General features: G+C 48.4%; 1 protein-coding gene across 7 annotated transcripts in view; it reads right to left on the bottom strand.

Moving 5' to 3' along the window:
- Positions 1-15,346, bottom strand: part of LOC147635184 (uncharacterized) — a 149,061-nt gene that overhangs the window by 48,574 nt on the left and 85,141 nt on the right. For 5 of the 7 annotated variants that reach the window (XM_086802390.1, XM_086802393.1, XM_086802387.1 and 2 more), the window contains one exon: positions 7,425-7,538. The exons of the other annotated variants lie outside the window; for them this stretch is intronic. In XM_086802390.1, the coding sequence (XP_086658516.1) occupies positions 7,425-7,538 (114 nt within the window). The remainder of the gene's footprint in view (positions 1-7,424; positions 7,539-15,346) is intronic. 7 annotated transcript variants of the gene reach the window in all.

Below are 15,346 nucleotides of genomic sequence, written 5' to 3' on the forward strand. Positions count from 1 at the left end.
TGGCAGAGAAGAAGAAGCAAAAATGCATCATGCTGCAACTGGACCTAGAGAAAGCATATGACAGAGTCCATTGGTCATTTCTTAGCAAAGTACTTGCCAAGTTGGGTTTTGGACCCTTAATCTCAAACATTATTTATGTGCTCAGCTTTGGTGCTAAATCAAGTCTTATGCTCAATGGCTTTGTGGTTGGCTCATTCAACCTTAAAAGGTCGGTCAGACAGGGCTGCCCTCTTGCTCCATTGTTATTTGCTGTAATTTCTCATCCTTTGATTCTAGCTCTTGAGTTGGCAGCTGCTGAAAATCAAATAAGAGGTTTACAAGTGAATGATGAACTGCAGATGGTGATTCAATGCTTTGCTGATGACTCACTTCTCTTCTTGGATGCATCCAATGATAATGTTAGAAAGGCTTTGGCAATTGTACAAGTCTTTGCAGATGCTTCTGGCTCCAAATGTAACAGTCACAAGTCAAGGTTAACCAGTTTAACCGAGGATGAATCCTTTGATGTAACCAGATGGGGATGCCAAGTTGTGAACAAAGGCCAGATCTTTAGACATTTGGGATGCCCCATGGGAGTGGATGTTTCGGGTAAAGACATAGCAGACTCGCTTATGGACAAATTAATAGCAAAATTTAGAGCTTGGGACAACATATTTCTTCCCTTTCATTCAAGGGTAGTAATAGTAAACATGGTGTTATTGGCATGCTTTCACTTCTTCACTCCTTGTATAGATTTTACAGCATGCCTTTGGAAGAGAGCTTTAAGCTATGCTAAAGCTTTTCTATGGAAGAATAAGCAGGGCAAGAGACCGTGTTCCTTCTTGGCATGGCAGAAGGTGTGTAAACCCATGAAGGATGGGAGAATTGGCATACTAGACATGGAAACACATGCAATGGCGAGAATGCCAAAAATGTTGACCTCCTTTCTACAGCAGAGTCAACCTTGGACTAGGATGCTTAAAGAGCTTTCTCTGAATATGACTGTGAGTTGGCAAGGCAAATGGAGGGAACTCTCTTGGATTGATAAGATTTTTTCCCATGCTCTTCTTATCTTTAAAAATATGCCCTTTGCTGAATTTCTGATTAAGAAATGGAAGAGGATCATTCCCCTCATTCAATGGCAGGGATGTCCTAGAATCACGGGAAATTCATTATTCATGTATAATGTTTGGTGGTCCCCAGTTTTTTTCCCCCCATTAGCCCTCATTGAGCCCAAAGTGAGCAAAAGACTCAACAACAAAGGGATAAACAGATTTGAGGGTTTCTGGGATGGTCCTCTTATGGGGTGGAGAGATGAGAATCAGCTATCTGTCATGTATGGTCTCTCAAGAGTTGATAAGAATCATCTGCATGTAATTATTGGTAAGCTCAAGACGCTAACTATCAATACTTCTAAGCTTACGGAAAGGTGGATCAAAGATTGGGGGTGGACAAATGGACTTCCCCTTGGTGATCGGGAATCAACTACCGAGTTTTATCAGATGTTAATGCAAGAGAAGAGAGATTTTAAACATTTCAATACAATATGGAAAGTAGCTTGGCCAGACAAATGCTGGAATCCAGATGCAAAAGAATTTGGGGATCCAAACTGCCAACACATGCTCAGACTTTTTTGTGGAGAATCATGGTTGGGGCTCTTCCGTTAGGCTGTAAGCTGATGATCAGAAATATGACCTCAAGGATATGCCCAAGACGCAAAACAGCCATCGAGGATTTCAAGTATGCCTTTTGGGATTGCCCGGCATTAAAATCCTTTAGGACACAGCTCTCTAAATGGAGGGGGGAACAATTTTTGGGCTGCAATGTACATGGTCCCATTGGGTTTTGGGTAAAAAGATTGGTCCAGCAGAGGAGAGTAATAGCCTTTTTGGATTTGCAAGATTTACATGCCTGTGGGAGATATGGTCTACGAGGAACACTCTGGTCTTTGTTAAACATGGCATGCAAAGTGTAGATCCTAAGAAAGTTATTTGTTTAGTGAAAGCTAACATTGCTAGTCTTGTGAGTATAAACAAACCGGAGTCAGATGCAATGAAACTACTCACTAAGAGGATTTTGGATTGAGCAGTTTCTGTGGGTAGTTCTTCTCTTGATTGTTTGAGAATGGAAACTCGTGTGTGTTATCCTCATATTAATTGTCTACATAATCATATGTATAGATGGTGATTAACCCTAATTCATGTGATTATGTGTATGCTCACACTAGCGTCACGAGAGTCCTTTATTTCAATCCACCATAACCAATGCATTAGCAACCAACCCGACAACTTTCTCTTGAAGCCCCAACTTGTATTTCCTTCAATTATGGCTTCCTTGACATGCTATGCTACACATCTCCTTGCCCAACACACCCCCTTGCGCAGCATGTGCCATGTGGCCATAATTTACTCTAAGGCCTGAACCCCCTTTTGGGCCTTTCATGATATACTATTCAATTAATGCTTTTGAGCATTTTGTAGGCCTTTCATCTTCAAACTAGCCATCTGAAATGCTGGTAAAGCCCTCTAGACTCCCAATTGCGCACCCATCCCTAGGGGAACCCCGTCAATGTAAGACATGTAACACTCCTAGGCCAGATTTCCCACAACGGCGACTACCGTTGCTAGGGCTGCTCGGCTCCCCTCCATTCGAGTTCTCATTGCCTCCTCGGAGAACCTCCCTAGCCAAATTGTGATCCTCCAGCTAGACGACTCCTTGCTACAACTGGAAGAACTACCTCATGCAGGCCTACCCTCATTAGTGATTAAGGATGGGTCAGCCATCGCCATCACCAAACGATGGGAGACCCTAGCGTCCAAAGTACCCAAGGCGCCACTGGACACTCACATCGTACCTTCTGCATGGAGCCACTGCCGGTGGACACTAAGCCCCACCAAACCCCACACGAGCCCAACGGGCATTGGTGGTGGACCCCTCGCATGTGTCGTCATTGTCGTGGCAGCTGACATGGTGGGAGCCACACGCCTATGGATATGACACCCAAGGTAACAATTCTAATGGCGAATCATAGAAGATAAACACCTTGACAAATTCGATGGTTTGAATTTTCACATGTGGCTAATCAAAGCTCGTGTCACTTTGATGGAGAGAAATTCTCAGGGTATCCTCTTTAGGATCCTCCCAAAAGAAAAATAAGTGGGATTTGAAGAACAAGAAGGCACTTGCAAAAATCGTAGCAAAAGGTAGGGAATCTAATTTTTTGCATCATATTAGATTTTTCTCACTCTGCTCTTGATAATTGAAACTCTTTTTTGAGTTGGTGAGAAATTCCAAGGTGTTTCTTAAAAAGCAGTTATTTGGCCTAAAGCTACAAAATAGTGAGTCTAGATTGAAGTCTTTTAATACACCTTACAGCAGTCGGTGCAACGATTAACAATGAACATGCATAAGCTATGTTGCTTGATAGTCTACCTGAAGATTAGTATTCTAGCTTTGTGGAGTCCATGCAATTTGCTATTGGTAAGAAAGCATCCCTAGCTGAAAGCAACTCCTGTTCAGTAGGCAGGATGCAACAAAGCAGCAAGGCCATGGATAGGTCTCTTCATCCACTTCCATCTCTTCTGCACGAGTGCCAAGATAGCATCGCGTCAAGGAGTAGTCTCAAGGGCATCAATGTTAATTTTAAAATAAAGAAAGAATATATTATCTGAGAAAAAAGAAAGAATAAGTATTTAGATTCAACACTCTATTTTAGTTCATTGAATTATTCCTGAATCTTATTTACCTTGTTAGCATATACTCTGGATCAAGCTCATCGAGGACTGTGGTGCGACGAATCTCAGAAATGGCCTCTCTCATAAAGTGATTGAGGAGCCCCATAGTAGCCCCCTCCATGTCTGTCATGCGTAAAACCCTATACACGGGAGTAATCGCAATGACTAGGGCGCGAACCTAGTGCCAGAACTCCTCTCTCAAGCATAGCCGTTGAATGGCTCTTACCGCATCAACACGCAAAGGTATCTCACCTTGTATCCATTCCTACCACTCTAGCGAAACTATTGTTACCTGGAGCTTAGACATCACATCATAAAGGCTCTCTAGAAGAAGCCACATGTAGGCAAAGCGCATCGAGGACGGCTTCTTCATCTCCGAGTCGCTATCATAGCGCAAGATAGAGAGGGCCTTGACTTTTTGACGATAGAGAGGGCCTTGACTTTTTGACTGAAAAAAGTGACAATATGAGTGGCTTGTGTCACCACAATCTTCAACCACTCTAACTTGCCTATGTCCTTCATAGGCAGGTCAATGCAGTGTGAGACACAAGGAGTCCATACTATGGACTTAAACTCCGCCTCAAGCAAGCGGCGCATCTTGCGGCAATTTGAAGCATTGTCCATAACCACTTGAACCACATTTTCGGGACCAACCTACAAGGATGATGGATGCATGAAATTTGAATGAGAATATGGAAAATATATGAGACTAAAAAGTTGAGTAAAAGTAAAAGGCTAAACTTTAAAGCTTCAAACTCAAAATTTAAAATTGTATCTCACCTCGATTATGGCTTGTCGAATGTGGCGATAGATGAAATCCCCCGAGGTTTTCTTCCCCGCCTTTCCAGTATCCACGGCCCGCAAGAAGTGCCAAGAGGACAAGATACTAGAATGTTGAAGATGCCCCTCTTCTTTCTATCGGTCCATCTGTCGGAGAGAATGGAACACCCATCCCGCTCGGACGGGCTCGAGGGTCTTGTTGATTCTCTCCTTTTCTTCATCAAGTGCCTTCATGAATGTCGTTGTAGGTGGTACCATGCCAAGGGCAAGGGCCATGGCATGGTCCTACTTCGGCAATGGCCCTCACCATCCTTTGCCATTGAGGAGCTTTAAGGATACGAAATCTGAGATTGCACTCAATGACCGTGCGTGCAATCTCCACATTTGTCTCTTGTTGCTTTGCATGGACCCAAGAGAGAGAGGTCACGTTCGCTCCAATGGTGCCTCCAAGAGTGGCTTGCTTCTTGTGTGGAACCTCAAACTCACTTGGTCTCTTTGATGAGGGGTCGGAGTTGGTCAAGGGAGAGAAGGATGAGGAGGATGTATCCTTTGACGGGGAGTTGACTTCATCTTGAACGGCGGCAACGGCGGGGGAGACTCTTCCACTATCACTTGCTTTGCCAAGCAAGAAGTACTTCTTCACAATGCCATCGGAAATCTCTTGAGGGATCATCTTGCAAGGTGTGATTTGCCCCCCCATCTTGGAGAGATGTCCAAGAAGCCTAGTGGCACTACTAATGTAGGCCTTGCCACAATACTTGCAAGTCCACTTCCATGGCCCCGACTTTCCCTCGTTCTTGTCATGGGTAATGGCATGAAAAGTAAAGGCTTCATGCTTTTCTCTCATGGTGAAAGAGGAGAGAGGGAGAGGGAGGGAGAGGCTTGAGGAAGAGGGAGAGAGAAGGAGAGGGAGGCAGAGGCTTGAGGAAGAGGGAGAGGCTTGAAAGATGAGAAAGAGGGAGAGGCTTGAGCCTTGAGGAAGAGGGAGATGCTTGAGAGAGCCTAGAGGGGAGAGGCTTGAGCCTTGAAGGAGAGCTCTAGGGAGAGGATAGACTTGATCAATGAGCACTTGTGAGTGGAGGGTTGAGCAATGAGCACTTGTGAGGATGGGTTTGGGGGAGGGGCTATTATATAGATAATAGGGAGAGGCTCAAGCAAAGCCTAAAGGCAACCAAAGGCAAGACTCAAGAAAAAGCTAAAGCCCCCAAAAAACGGCTCTCCAAAAACGGTCAAAAAAACGGCGCAATAAGCGGTCAACAAATGGCGAAAAAAACGGTCAACTGAGATTTGACCGTACCACCAGCGTACGGAACCGTACCGACTGTACCATACCGTACCTCCAGGGCGGTGCGCAAACCGGGTGCCACCATGATCAGTTGAGCCTGGGTCGCTTGGCACAGTGTGAAGTAGGGTCCAAAAAAGATGACTTCCAGATATACATCAGATGAGACAATGTCTTCCAGATCCCTTGAACATGTGACGCTCAGCTCGAAGCCACCAGGTGTGAGGTGTTAAAGATCATAACCTTGGTCAGCTGGAAGCCACCAGGTGTGAGGTCTTAGAGATCATGATTAACTTTGAGGTCCCCTGCTCACAAAAGGCCTGCAATGTCATCACGTGTCTGTAGCCCGTGTTGAATCTAAAATCAGCACTATGTCGTCTACATAAAACAAAATGGGTACCAATGTATCACACAGTGTGAAGTTCTGCCCCCAAATATGTCAATGAAGTCAAAGACCTCATCTATGTAAAGACTAAAGAGTGTTGGAGAGAGAGGGCATCCATGCTTCACCTCTATGGTGCTTGTGATCACATCTGAAATGCCTCTTGGTAGCCAGACACCGACTCATATAATGCCACGACTCCCCATATCATCTCCACTCAAAAGGCAAACTCCTGAAGGCATCTAGGAAGATGTGCTCGGCGCACAATATCAAAGGACTTGCAGAAATCCACAAAGCAACAATAGACCTCTCACCCCCTCGATCGGGCATCCTCAACAATGGCTCTCAATTTTAACAGACCCAAGGTAGAATAAGTGTATACCATATGCATTGTGTTTCAAAGGGAACAAACATCCTAGAAGGACCTAAAGAGAGATAAAGGATATGCCTGGCTGGATGTTTCATTATTTATGTAGTATTAACACAATGGGTGGCTATCCTCACTGGTGGATACTAATCTCGGGCTGTTTTCAAGGCTTGCAAGTTGGAACTTGCCTGGTAGTTGACCGGCAATAATTCCACATTCGAAGACCTACCTGGTAGTTTACCGGCAGTGAAATTGAATTTGAAGACCTACCTGGTAGTTGACCCACATAGGAAACAATTTTGAGCTGATTGAGAATTGAGTCTGTTATCTTGAGAATCCAGTATTGCAGATGGAGTTGCCCCCAGGTAACTGCAAAGCTTCGTGCTTGACGAATTTGCTTTTTGGTAACAAAGAAGCTAGATGAAACCGAATGCTTACATGTCTAAATGTCTAAGCTCTCATGCAATCCCATAAACAAAGTCACTAGATCTCCAATGCACGACCACAACACCAATATTTGCAAGAAAGCGGGGGACCTTTTAGGACCTCAAAGCAAATACTGGGAAAGCCCAAGTATCTAGCTTTACATTTTGATGTTCAACCTCTTAACCTTTTCTGTTTTATGCTTTGAAGTGATAAAGCCTTTCATAATGAGAACTACGTTTATATGCCAAAACTTGTGTGGCATTGCTGCCCAAACCACCTTAGAGTAAAAGGACCTTGACCTTCTTGAGTGTATCAAGGTTCAGTTTCTATGAAATTTTTCAAGCCCCTATCCCCAACCTTAAGAGAAGACCGCCTAACTGTTAAGCATCAAAAGAACAAGAAGATGTCTACATGCAAACCAAGGAAAGACCAATTTAATCGACAAGATGTAAACAAAAGAATCTACAAACTCACTTGTTCAACTTCAGATACATGCCTTCCCTCAGCTTCTTCCAGATTTTGAACTTGACCTTTCAAGTTGAATAGCTCTCTGCTTTTCCTTTTCAAGGCTTCTTCTAGCTCTGCAGCCTACAACTCAGAACAAGTATTTTAAATCAACATAAAGCAAGCCAACGGGATGACAGGTCGGATTGAAGCTGTCAAAATAAGCGCAAAAATAAATAGATAGAATCGAATAAATAGAGGACAATAAATTAGGCTGAAGTAAAGCACCATGAAGGTGGCAAGCCTCGCCAAAAAGGTGGGCCGCAAGGCTTTAGAGTTTGAGGCATGTTCACAACGCCAGGGCTAACTATGCAGTTTCTTTTTTTATTTCCGAGAAATAGATCCTTCTATTAGTTAATGAAAAACAGCCATGATGGGCTAAATACAACCATGAAGGGCTAGATACAACCTCGCCTCATGTGAAGGGCGGGGATCAAATAATCAAAAGGTGGAGAAAGATGCACTTCCCCACCGGCTCGTCGCTAAAAGAGCAGAAGGCCATCTCATATATATAGGGGCGGGGGCGGGGGGGGGGGCGGGGGGAGAACAGCCACACACGTGGTCTGTAATGCCAAGTGGGAATACCTCCTCTATCGGTGAGAAAAGGGCCAGGATACCAGAGCCTCAAGAAAGCTTCCCGCCACTTCCGCATGAGGTTAGAGCCACCTTGCAAGTTCCCCCACTGACCGCAAGGGGTATGGATGATGTCGAGCCAAATGCTCCTGATGGACTCCGTAGGCAGAGTGTGGTTACCCCGAATGGCTTCGCTGCATCTAGCTCGCCATATGTGCTAGGCTGCAATGCTACTGCAAATCTCCCATCTCTGACATGAGCTCGGTCTCTCGTGGTCAATAGATGGGGTTGTGACTGCTACTGCCGAAATGCGGAGGTGAGAAACCTGAAGGGCAAGCCTCCCACCATCCTCCTCATTAACCCTGACAACCTCAGCCTCTGTGTCTGAAGCAACGGTGCGCCGTTTTTAACGATCCGGATCAAAGCCCTATCCATCGTGAAGATGCAGAGAATCCACTACCAAACCTATTGAGCCTTCAGGCAATCCCAAAGACAATGTCGCTGAGACTCTTGAGGGTGGCCACACCTCGTGCAAGCTGCTGGTCGACCTCCAATGGCCAACGACGTGCCAACCGCCAAGCTCCTGTGTGCAATCAGCCAAAGAAAGAGGGTAATCTTTCGAGGCCAAAAACTATCCTAGAGCCTCTTCCAAAAATCTAAGAGGAAACGCTAGGAGAGGCCGTCTAATTCCCAATGCTTTACTACTACGAGGGTGCCATCAATCTTTGGCATCTGAATCCTGCGGCCTAGCCGTGCTGTAAATGCAAAAAAGGAGGTATCCAGAGTCTCCTCCTGATCAACAGGATCATGCCAAGTCCACTCTCACAGGTCCCACTGGAGGTGCATGAGAGGTCGGCTTTCCCATATCCATAGCTGCCAAAATCTCTCCCTGGCCACCTTGGCTAGTGGGGGTCTTATGTGCCACTCCCGTGCCTGAAATCCAATCAACCTCACCCTCTGTACGGTGCAGCCACTGAAATCCTCTAATGGGGGCTAAGATCTCTAATCTAATAATAAGTGAGCAAACCACTGCCCTCATCCACCCAGAGGACTACCAAAAGAATATCATGCCTGGTACACATGACTAGCCACAATGGGAGTGTTGGGTTTGGGATAGGAGTTAGCCACTCCTGAGGAATAGCAGAGTCGATGTCGATGCTGAGCCTATCTCTACCCCAGATCCCTGTCAAGCTTCTCTTCTGAACCTCCGCGGGTAACTGCCTATGTGCAAGCCAATCTCCAAGGGACCTGGAAGGTCCTATGCTCAACACGCCCCATCATGCATGAGGTCGGGCCCCCAACATATGGCCACTGGGTAAACAAATCACAGGATTCCAAACTAATGGCTGCCAAAGATGCTCCTTTGAGGCTACCAGACCTATCTACCTAAGGGCCGGGCTGAGGTGATCCCAAGCTCAAAGTAAACTGGCTGCAAATCTGTCCTCAAAAGTTGTCCTCAAAAGCTGGGCTAAATCTGCAGGCCCCCATCTCTGTGAAGATCCATTTGGTACTTTGAGAACAAGGGCCCCCTAGACTGAAGGTGCGGGCTGAAATTTTGGCCAAGAGAAAGTCCTTCCAAGGCTCACCACCGGGAAGGAGTCATCTAACAATCAACTTGCCCAGTAGGGTGCAAGTCTGAATAGTAGGGTCAATGATGACTACCCCCCTCTACGTTGTGGCTGATGATCAATCTATATGCCACCTTTGCCCTGGCCCGCCTCCCGTCATTGCCCGCCCATAAGAAGTTCCAAATCAACTGTTGTACCTGGCGAACACATGCTCGAGAAAACCCCCAGCAAGTGATGTACCACATGGTGGCAAGAAGGACCTGGCTCGCCACCACCACTCTACAAACTACGAAAAGCCTCGCAGAACTCCAGTACAAAAACTTCTTCCGAATGCTCAAAAGGAGAGGGGTGAGCTGCTGCTCTTGAGAGATGTCGATGCCCACCTAGCATCCGAGATAGCGAATTGAAGTGTCCCTCTAAATCCACTAGCAAGCCTCAATTGGGCACCAAGTCAGGGCGGCTGCAGGGCCTACCCAAAAACCACACAACTAGTGAGAGTTGATCTGTGCTTCTGATGCGCGACAAAAGATCTCAATCGCCTTAGCGAATCACTGGAGATTCCCCACATCTCCAGAAAGATAAGTTGCCATGTCATCTACAAACTCTAAGTCCAGCCGCTCCTCTTGAGTACAGAAGGGGAGACACAATACCTAAAGCCCTGTCTCCTAGGCTAAGAAAAAATTGCTCATGGCCTTGGCGACAAATAGGAGGCTGAGTAAAGTCCTGAAACCCCATGGATCCACTCCATTGGGAACCCCATCCGACTCATCTTGCCCTCCAAAAAGCTCCAATCCACCTTGTCATAGGCTATCTCAAAGTCTAGGAGTAGCACTATGAGGTCCTGCGGCTGCACTTGGCCGAAGCAGTCGCCTCCCAGAAGGTGAAGATGATGTCGAGAATGCTCCGATCCTGAACAAAACCTGTCGAGAATGCTCCGATCCTGAACAAAACCTGTCTAAGTGTCGTGGATCAAGTCAGGGAGGAAAGGTTGAAGTCTCTCGCCACCACTGATGGCCTTGGCCAAGGTCTTGTCCCAAGAAGGGTGATGGGTCTCCACCGTTGAATCTCCAATTTGTCACCACCCTCCTTCGGAATCAAGTGAATTTGAAAGTCTCTGTGGCATGGCTCCTGTGGTCATAATCTCATTGAAGGCAGCTCAATGGCCACCCTGCATGAGGTCCCAGTGCCGAAGAAAGAAAGAAACTCGAAGCCCATTTTCCCCTGGGCGTTTTCCCCTAGAAAGAGGGGTCAATACCTCCGCCAGCTCCTCTTCAGTGAAGGGAGTCAATGAGAAGAACCGAAGAGTGAGGGGAACCACCTCTCTTGTGTGCCACCAGACCCTCTTGCGCGCGTCCATCACCTGTGGTGATAATGGGGCACCCGTGAGGAGAGATCAGAAAAAATTAGTGGCGATGGGTCACTGGGGGGGGGGGTTCAAAAACAATGGCTCCATCTTGGCCACACAACCTGCGAATACCATCTCTCCTCCTGTGGGGGCGTGCTATCTCAAAGAACTCTCCCGTGACTCTATCACCAGCTTGGGTCCAAAAGGAAGCTCTGGCATAGTATTTGTACTCCATCCTCTTCTCCTCGATGGATCTGATCTCCGTGCAGGCGGCAGCAAGCTGACTCTCAATCAAGGGCTATCAGGGGAACTCTCCTGAAGCTGCTGAAGAGAGGCAAGACCCCTCCTCAGACTCCTCTCCTGCTCACGAAATTCCTCCAATCTGCTCTAAGCTGCCTTCTACAAAAAACTGTTGATCTCACCAAGAACCGCATCCAAGGTGCACGCAGCAGAACCTGAAATAAAATCCAGCCCTGCCCAAATCTACTCTATCGTGCTACAGATCTCAAGAACCTGAATAAGGCTGTCTAGAATCCTAGAGCTCACGTGGTTGTCCTGCCTCCACGGGTCCCCTAATGTCACAATAACCGGAGCGTGATCTGAAAAAGTAGTGCCCGCAAAGATGCCGATCATGCCCCCACGGTGGCAACCTAATTCATCCACATAAGACCTGTCAACTCGAGAGACATTGGGGCCGGCACTCCTATCATACCGTGAGAAGCACACGCTCTCGGGGCTGCGCCCAAACTCTAGAAGATGCCAAGGATCATGTCCCCTGAGTGCCAGGATCAACTCCTCCCATGTAGAGTACTTTCTACCTGAGACTGTCGTGCCTCCTCCAAGTCTCTCCTCTGCTACCTCTATCATGTTAAAGTCTCCACCCATGCACCAAAAGCAGCCTGAGAAAGGGCCTGACGACCTGTGCTCCAGAATATAGCTCTACCTGCTGGGGCGTTCGGGGCATAGACATTGAGGAAGCCCACGCAATCCTCTCGAATCAAAACGCTAACCCAGAGACTATGACACCTGAGCCTGTCACTTGTTGTAAGAGCGGTAATGGCGGCCTCGGTCGGGGTTGACGGAGCGGCTGCCATGGAGTCCTCTCCTGAGGGTGATGACCAGAAAATGCCGAGACTTGTCGAGTGGAGAAAGCCCCAAGAATTGAGAGAGCTTCTTGTAGAAGATGGAGGGGGCGAAAAAATCGAAGGAGAGGCTACGGAGGAGGAAGGTAGGCATGGGAGGGAGGGGGGGGGGGGAGGGGGGGGTGTGGGGGGCAGGCTGGAAACCGGGAGAGAGGGAGGGGCTGGGGCAGGGTGGGCAAGCGAACAGGAGGGGGAGCGCAAAAAAGGGGGGTGGGGGGGAGAGAAGGGGAGAGACTGGGGTCCAACTCCAATTCCAATTCCATTGCCTTGGACAGGCGGTATGGAAACTTGCCTGAGGGATCTGAGCCTAGGAGGAGGTCTATCTTGTGGTCCTCTTGTCTAGATGGGGGCAGCTGGGAAGAAAAATCTCCTAGAACTTTTCATGGAGAGCTTCGTACTTCATCATCTAGGTAGTCTGGATGTATATCATCACGCATTGTGCAATGTGCGCCTTTCTTGATTTCTCATTTAGCTTGCAAATGGCTTATGAGAGGAAAAATCGAGATTCCTAACTCACATATAATGGTCACTGTGGCTTTGGACACATTCCAAATAATCCGAATATCACTCTGTCAGTATCATTTTTTCTAAGTACAGCAATACAAGCTTCAAATTGATGCAACCAGGAATAAAGAGTCGTGGGGTCAAGGTTACCATTATACTTAATGAAGTTCATTTTCTTGGGAAAATGACTCGAGAAAGCCGTTGGTGCCATTCTTGCGTCTAAAGCTGCAAGATATCGTTCGTGTTCAACGCGTCGCCTAGCGTTGTCTTGTGCAGCAGCACGCGACGTCTTTGCCGCACGCGGCCCTTGAAGCTCATGACGGCTCCGCCGGCCCGTCGAGCGCGTTGCGCGCGTTTCCCTTGAGGGTCTCACCGTCACGTGCCCTTCATGCCCGGCTCGGCTCCAGGAGGCCTCACCCGGGACTTGCCTTCAATCCATGCCCAACCGGCCTAGGGTCCATCGCGGCCCCGTCGGCACGGCCCGGCCCGTCGGCCACGTCGGCGGCCGTTTTTCCACCGTCCACGGTCCCGTCGGCTCAATCGGTCCCGACTCCGTCAAGGTTGGGAGGGCATCCCCCGGGCACACGGCTCCCTAGCAACCCCGCTCGTGAACGGGAGGCCTAACGTGCCTACCCGATGCGTGAGTGAGCCTAGGTGCCTACCATGGGTCCATGCTTTGCCCCTCCAAGCACTTCCTCCCCATATAGATGCATTATATTCGGGGCGGTCTAGCATACCCCTCGGGCACCATGTCCCTCCGGATAGAAATCCCGCGACGCGTCACGGTAAACGGCCGTTTTGGCCGTTTTTAGCCAAAAACGGCCGAAACTGACGGAAACGCGTCACACCCTCACCCGGGCGGAACGTCGGAGTAGAGATGAAGAAGACCCAGGGCTCTTGGTGCCTCTCCATAGGGCTTACCCTCACCCCAGGCAGATCGCGAAGGTAACAGTGTATGGCCCTTCATGGCCTGAAAGGGATGTTGACGCCTTCTGGTCTCACCCTGCTTTTGCCCTGCGGAAGGAGGGCGGGTTCGGCTAGCTGCCTCCCCCTTGATCCTGAGAGATCTGAAGAGGCTTCGGCTCCTTCCGGCCTAGACCTCGTGCTCTTGCTCAGCACATGGAGATAATGGGGCTTCAGCTTGCTGCTTCCACCCAAGGCGCAATCCTTTTTGATCTGGAAAGGGCGTCGGCTTCTTCTGCCTAGCCCGTTGCTTCGTTGGTGAGGTTTGTGTGGCTCCTTTGCCACGAGGCTCGCCATGGCCTCAGCGGGCACCTTTGCCGCTTGTCTTCTTCTTTGAGTTGGCTTGGCGGCGTCTTTCAGCTCTTCATGGGCACCACACCGAGACGACGTCCCATTCCGCCGCCTCAAGTTTCTTAGCATAAGCGGACCCGGTCCCATTCCCGGCGCTGCCTCCGCGTGCGTGGCCCCTTTGTCTTTGTCTTTCTTTGACCTTGAGTAGCCTCCAGCCCGCGGTCCTCATCTGAGGTGCTGCTGGTCCGCGTGCCACCCTTGTCTTGCCAGCCTCGCCGTTTTCTTTAAGCTTTGTCTTTGGCGTTGGTGGTAGCTCTGAAAAGATCCCGAAGCCTTGACGGCCCCCACGAGGATCAAGCTTGATGCTTTCCTTCGTTCAGCGCGGAAGTGGTTACTCTGAAAGATCCTGAAGCCTGTGACGGCCCCCACGAGGATCAAGTTGATGTCTTCGTTGAGCTCTTTGGTGGTCACTCTGAAAGATCCCGAAGCCTTGACGGCCCCCACGAGGATCAAGTAGATGCTGCTTTTGAGCTCTTTAGTGGTAACTCTTAGAGATCCCCAAGGCCGCTGATCTTCCATTTCTGAAAGTGCTGACGCCCCCCACAAGGATCCAGTTTGATGCTGCCTCCGTTCAGGTCTTTGCCAACGTCGTATGTTGGGTCTTCGCACTTGTGACCTCACCTCGGCTTGAGCCCAACTTTCCACTGACCCCAAAACATGTCGGCCAACTTAGGAATTCTTCCGAAAGGACCACGCAGTTGCGATCCCCTCGAAAAACTGAGCATTTTTCATATATAGCACATCCCCAAATTCCTTCGTCTTGAGGCCCAACGGGCACTGAACGGCTCACCCCCCCAGGCGCCGTCAGCTCGGGGTCCCGATGGGTCCGGCCACCCATGCCATCTTCTATCATTCGAATCTCCATTGCTCCCATTTGCAACTTGAGTGTCAAACTCAGCTTCGATCGTTACCCTTCGAAAGGGTCATTCAATAGAGGATCTACTTTCGCGATCTCGGAAATGGAAGGAGAGGGAGAAGGAGACTGAGAAAAGGGGCTAGAAAATGGGTGCGCTCTTCCAGGGCCAAGGTCTGCTCTTCCAATTTGGAGCTCTGTTCTATGATTGCTCGCATCATCTGCTGGAACACATCCTGCACACTGATGTCTGCCGCCCTCGAAGAACTCCCTGGTGCACTTTGTTCCAAAGTTCATGGATATACTAAGCCATGGAAAACTGAAAGAAAAAGTAAAATGAAAACATCTGACAGTACATGAGAGAGAAAGACAGAGAGAGAGAGAGAGGGAGAGAGACACACAGAGAGAGAGAGAGAGAGAGAGAGAGAGAGAGAGAGAGAGAGAGAGAGAGAGATGATAGGGGTTCCATTGCACCAGGACAATCTTGCAAGAAGGAAGTGGGATAGTTATCAATAATAAATGCCTTGGCTATATCGACATCGGAAAGACTGTACGTGGCCAAGATTTTTTTGTAAGTTTTGTTTCTGTTAAGG

This window comes from Cibotium barometz, chromosome 9 (genome assembly GCF_041138505.1).
Source record: "Cibotium barometz isolate CiBa-2024 chromosome 9, ASM4113850v1, whole genome shotgun sequence".
In the NCBI taxonomy this organism is placed as follows: domain Eukaryota; kingdom Viridiplantae; phylum Streptophyta; class Polypodiopsida; order Cyatheales; family Cibotiaceae; genus Cibotium; species Cibotium barometz.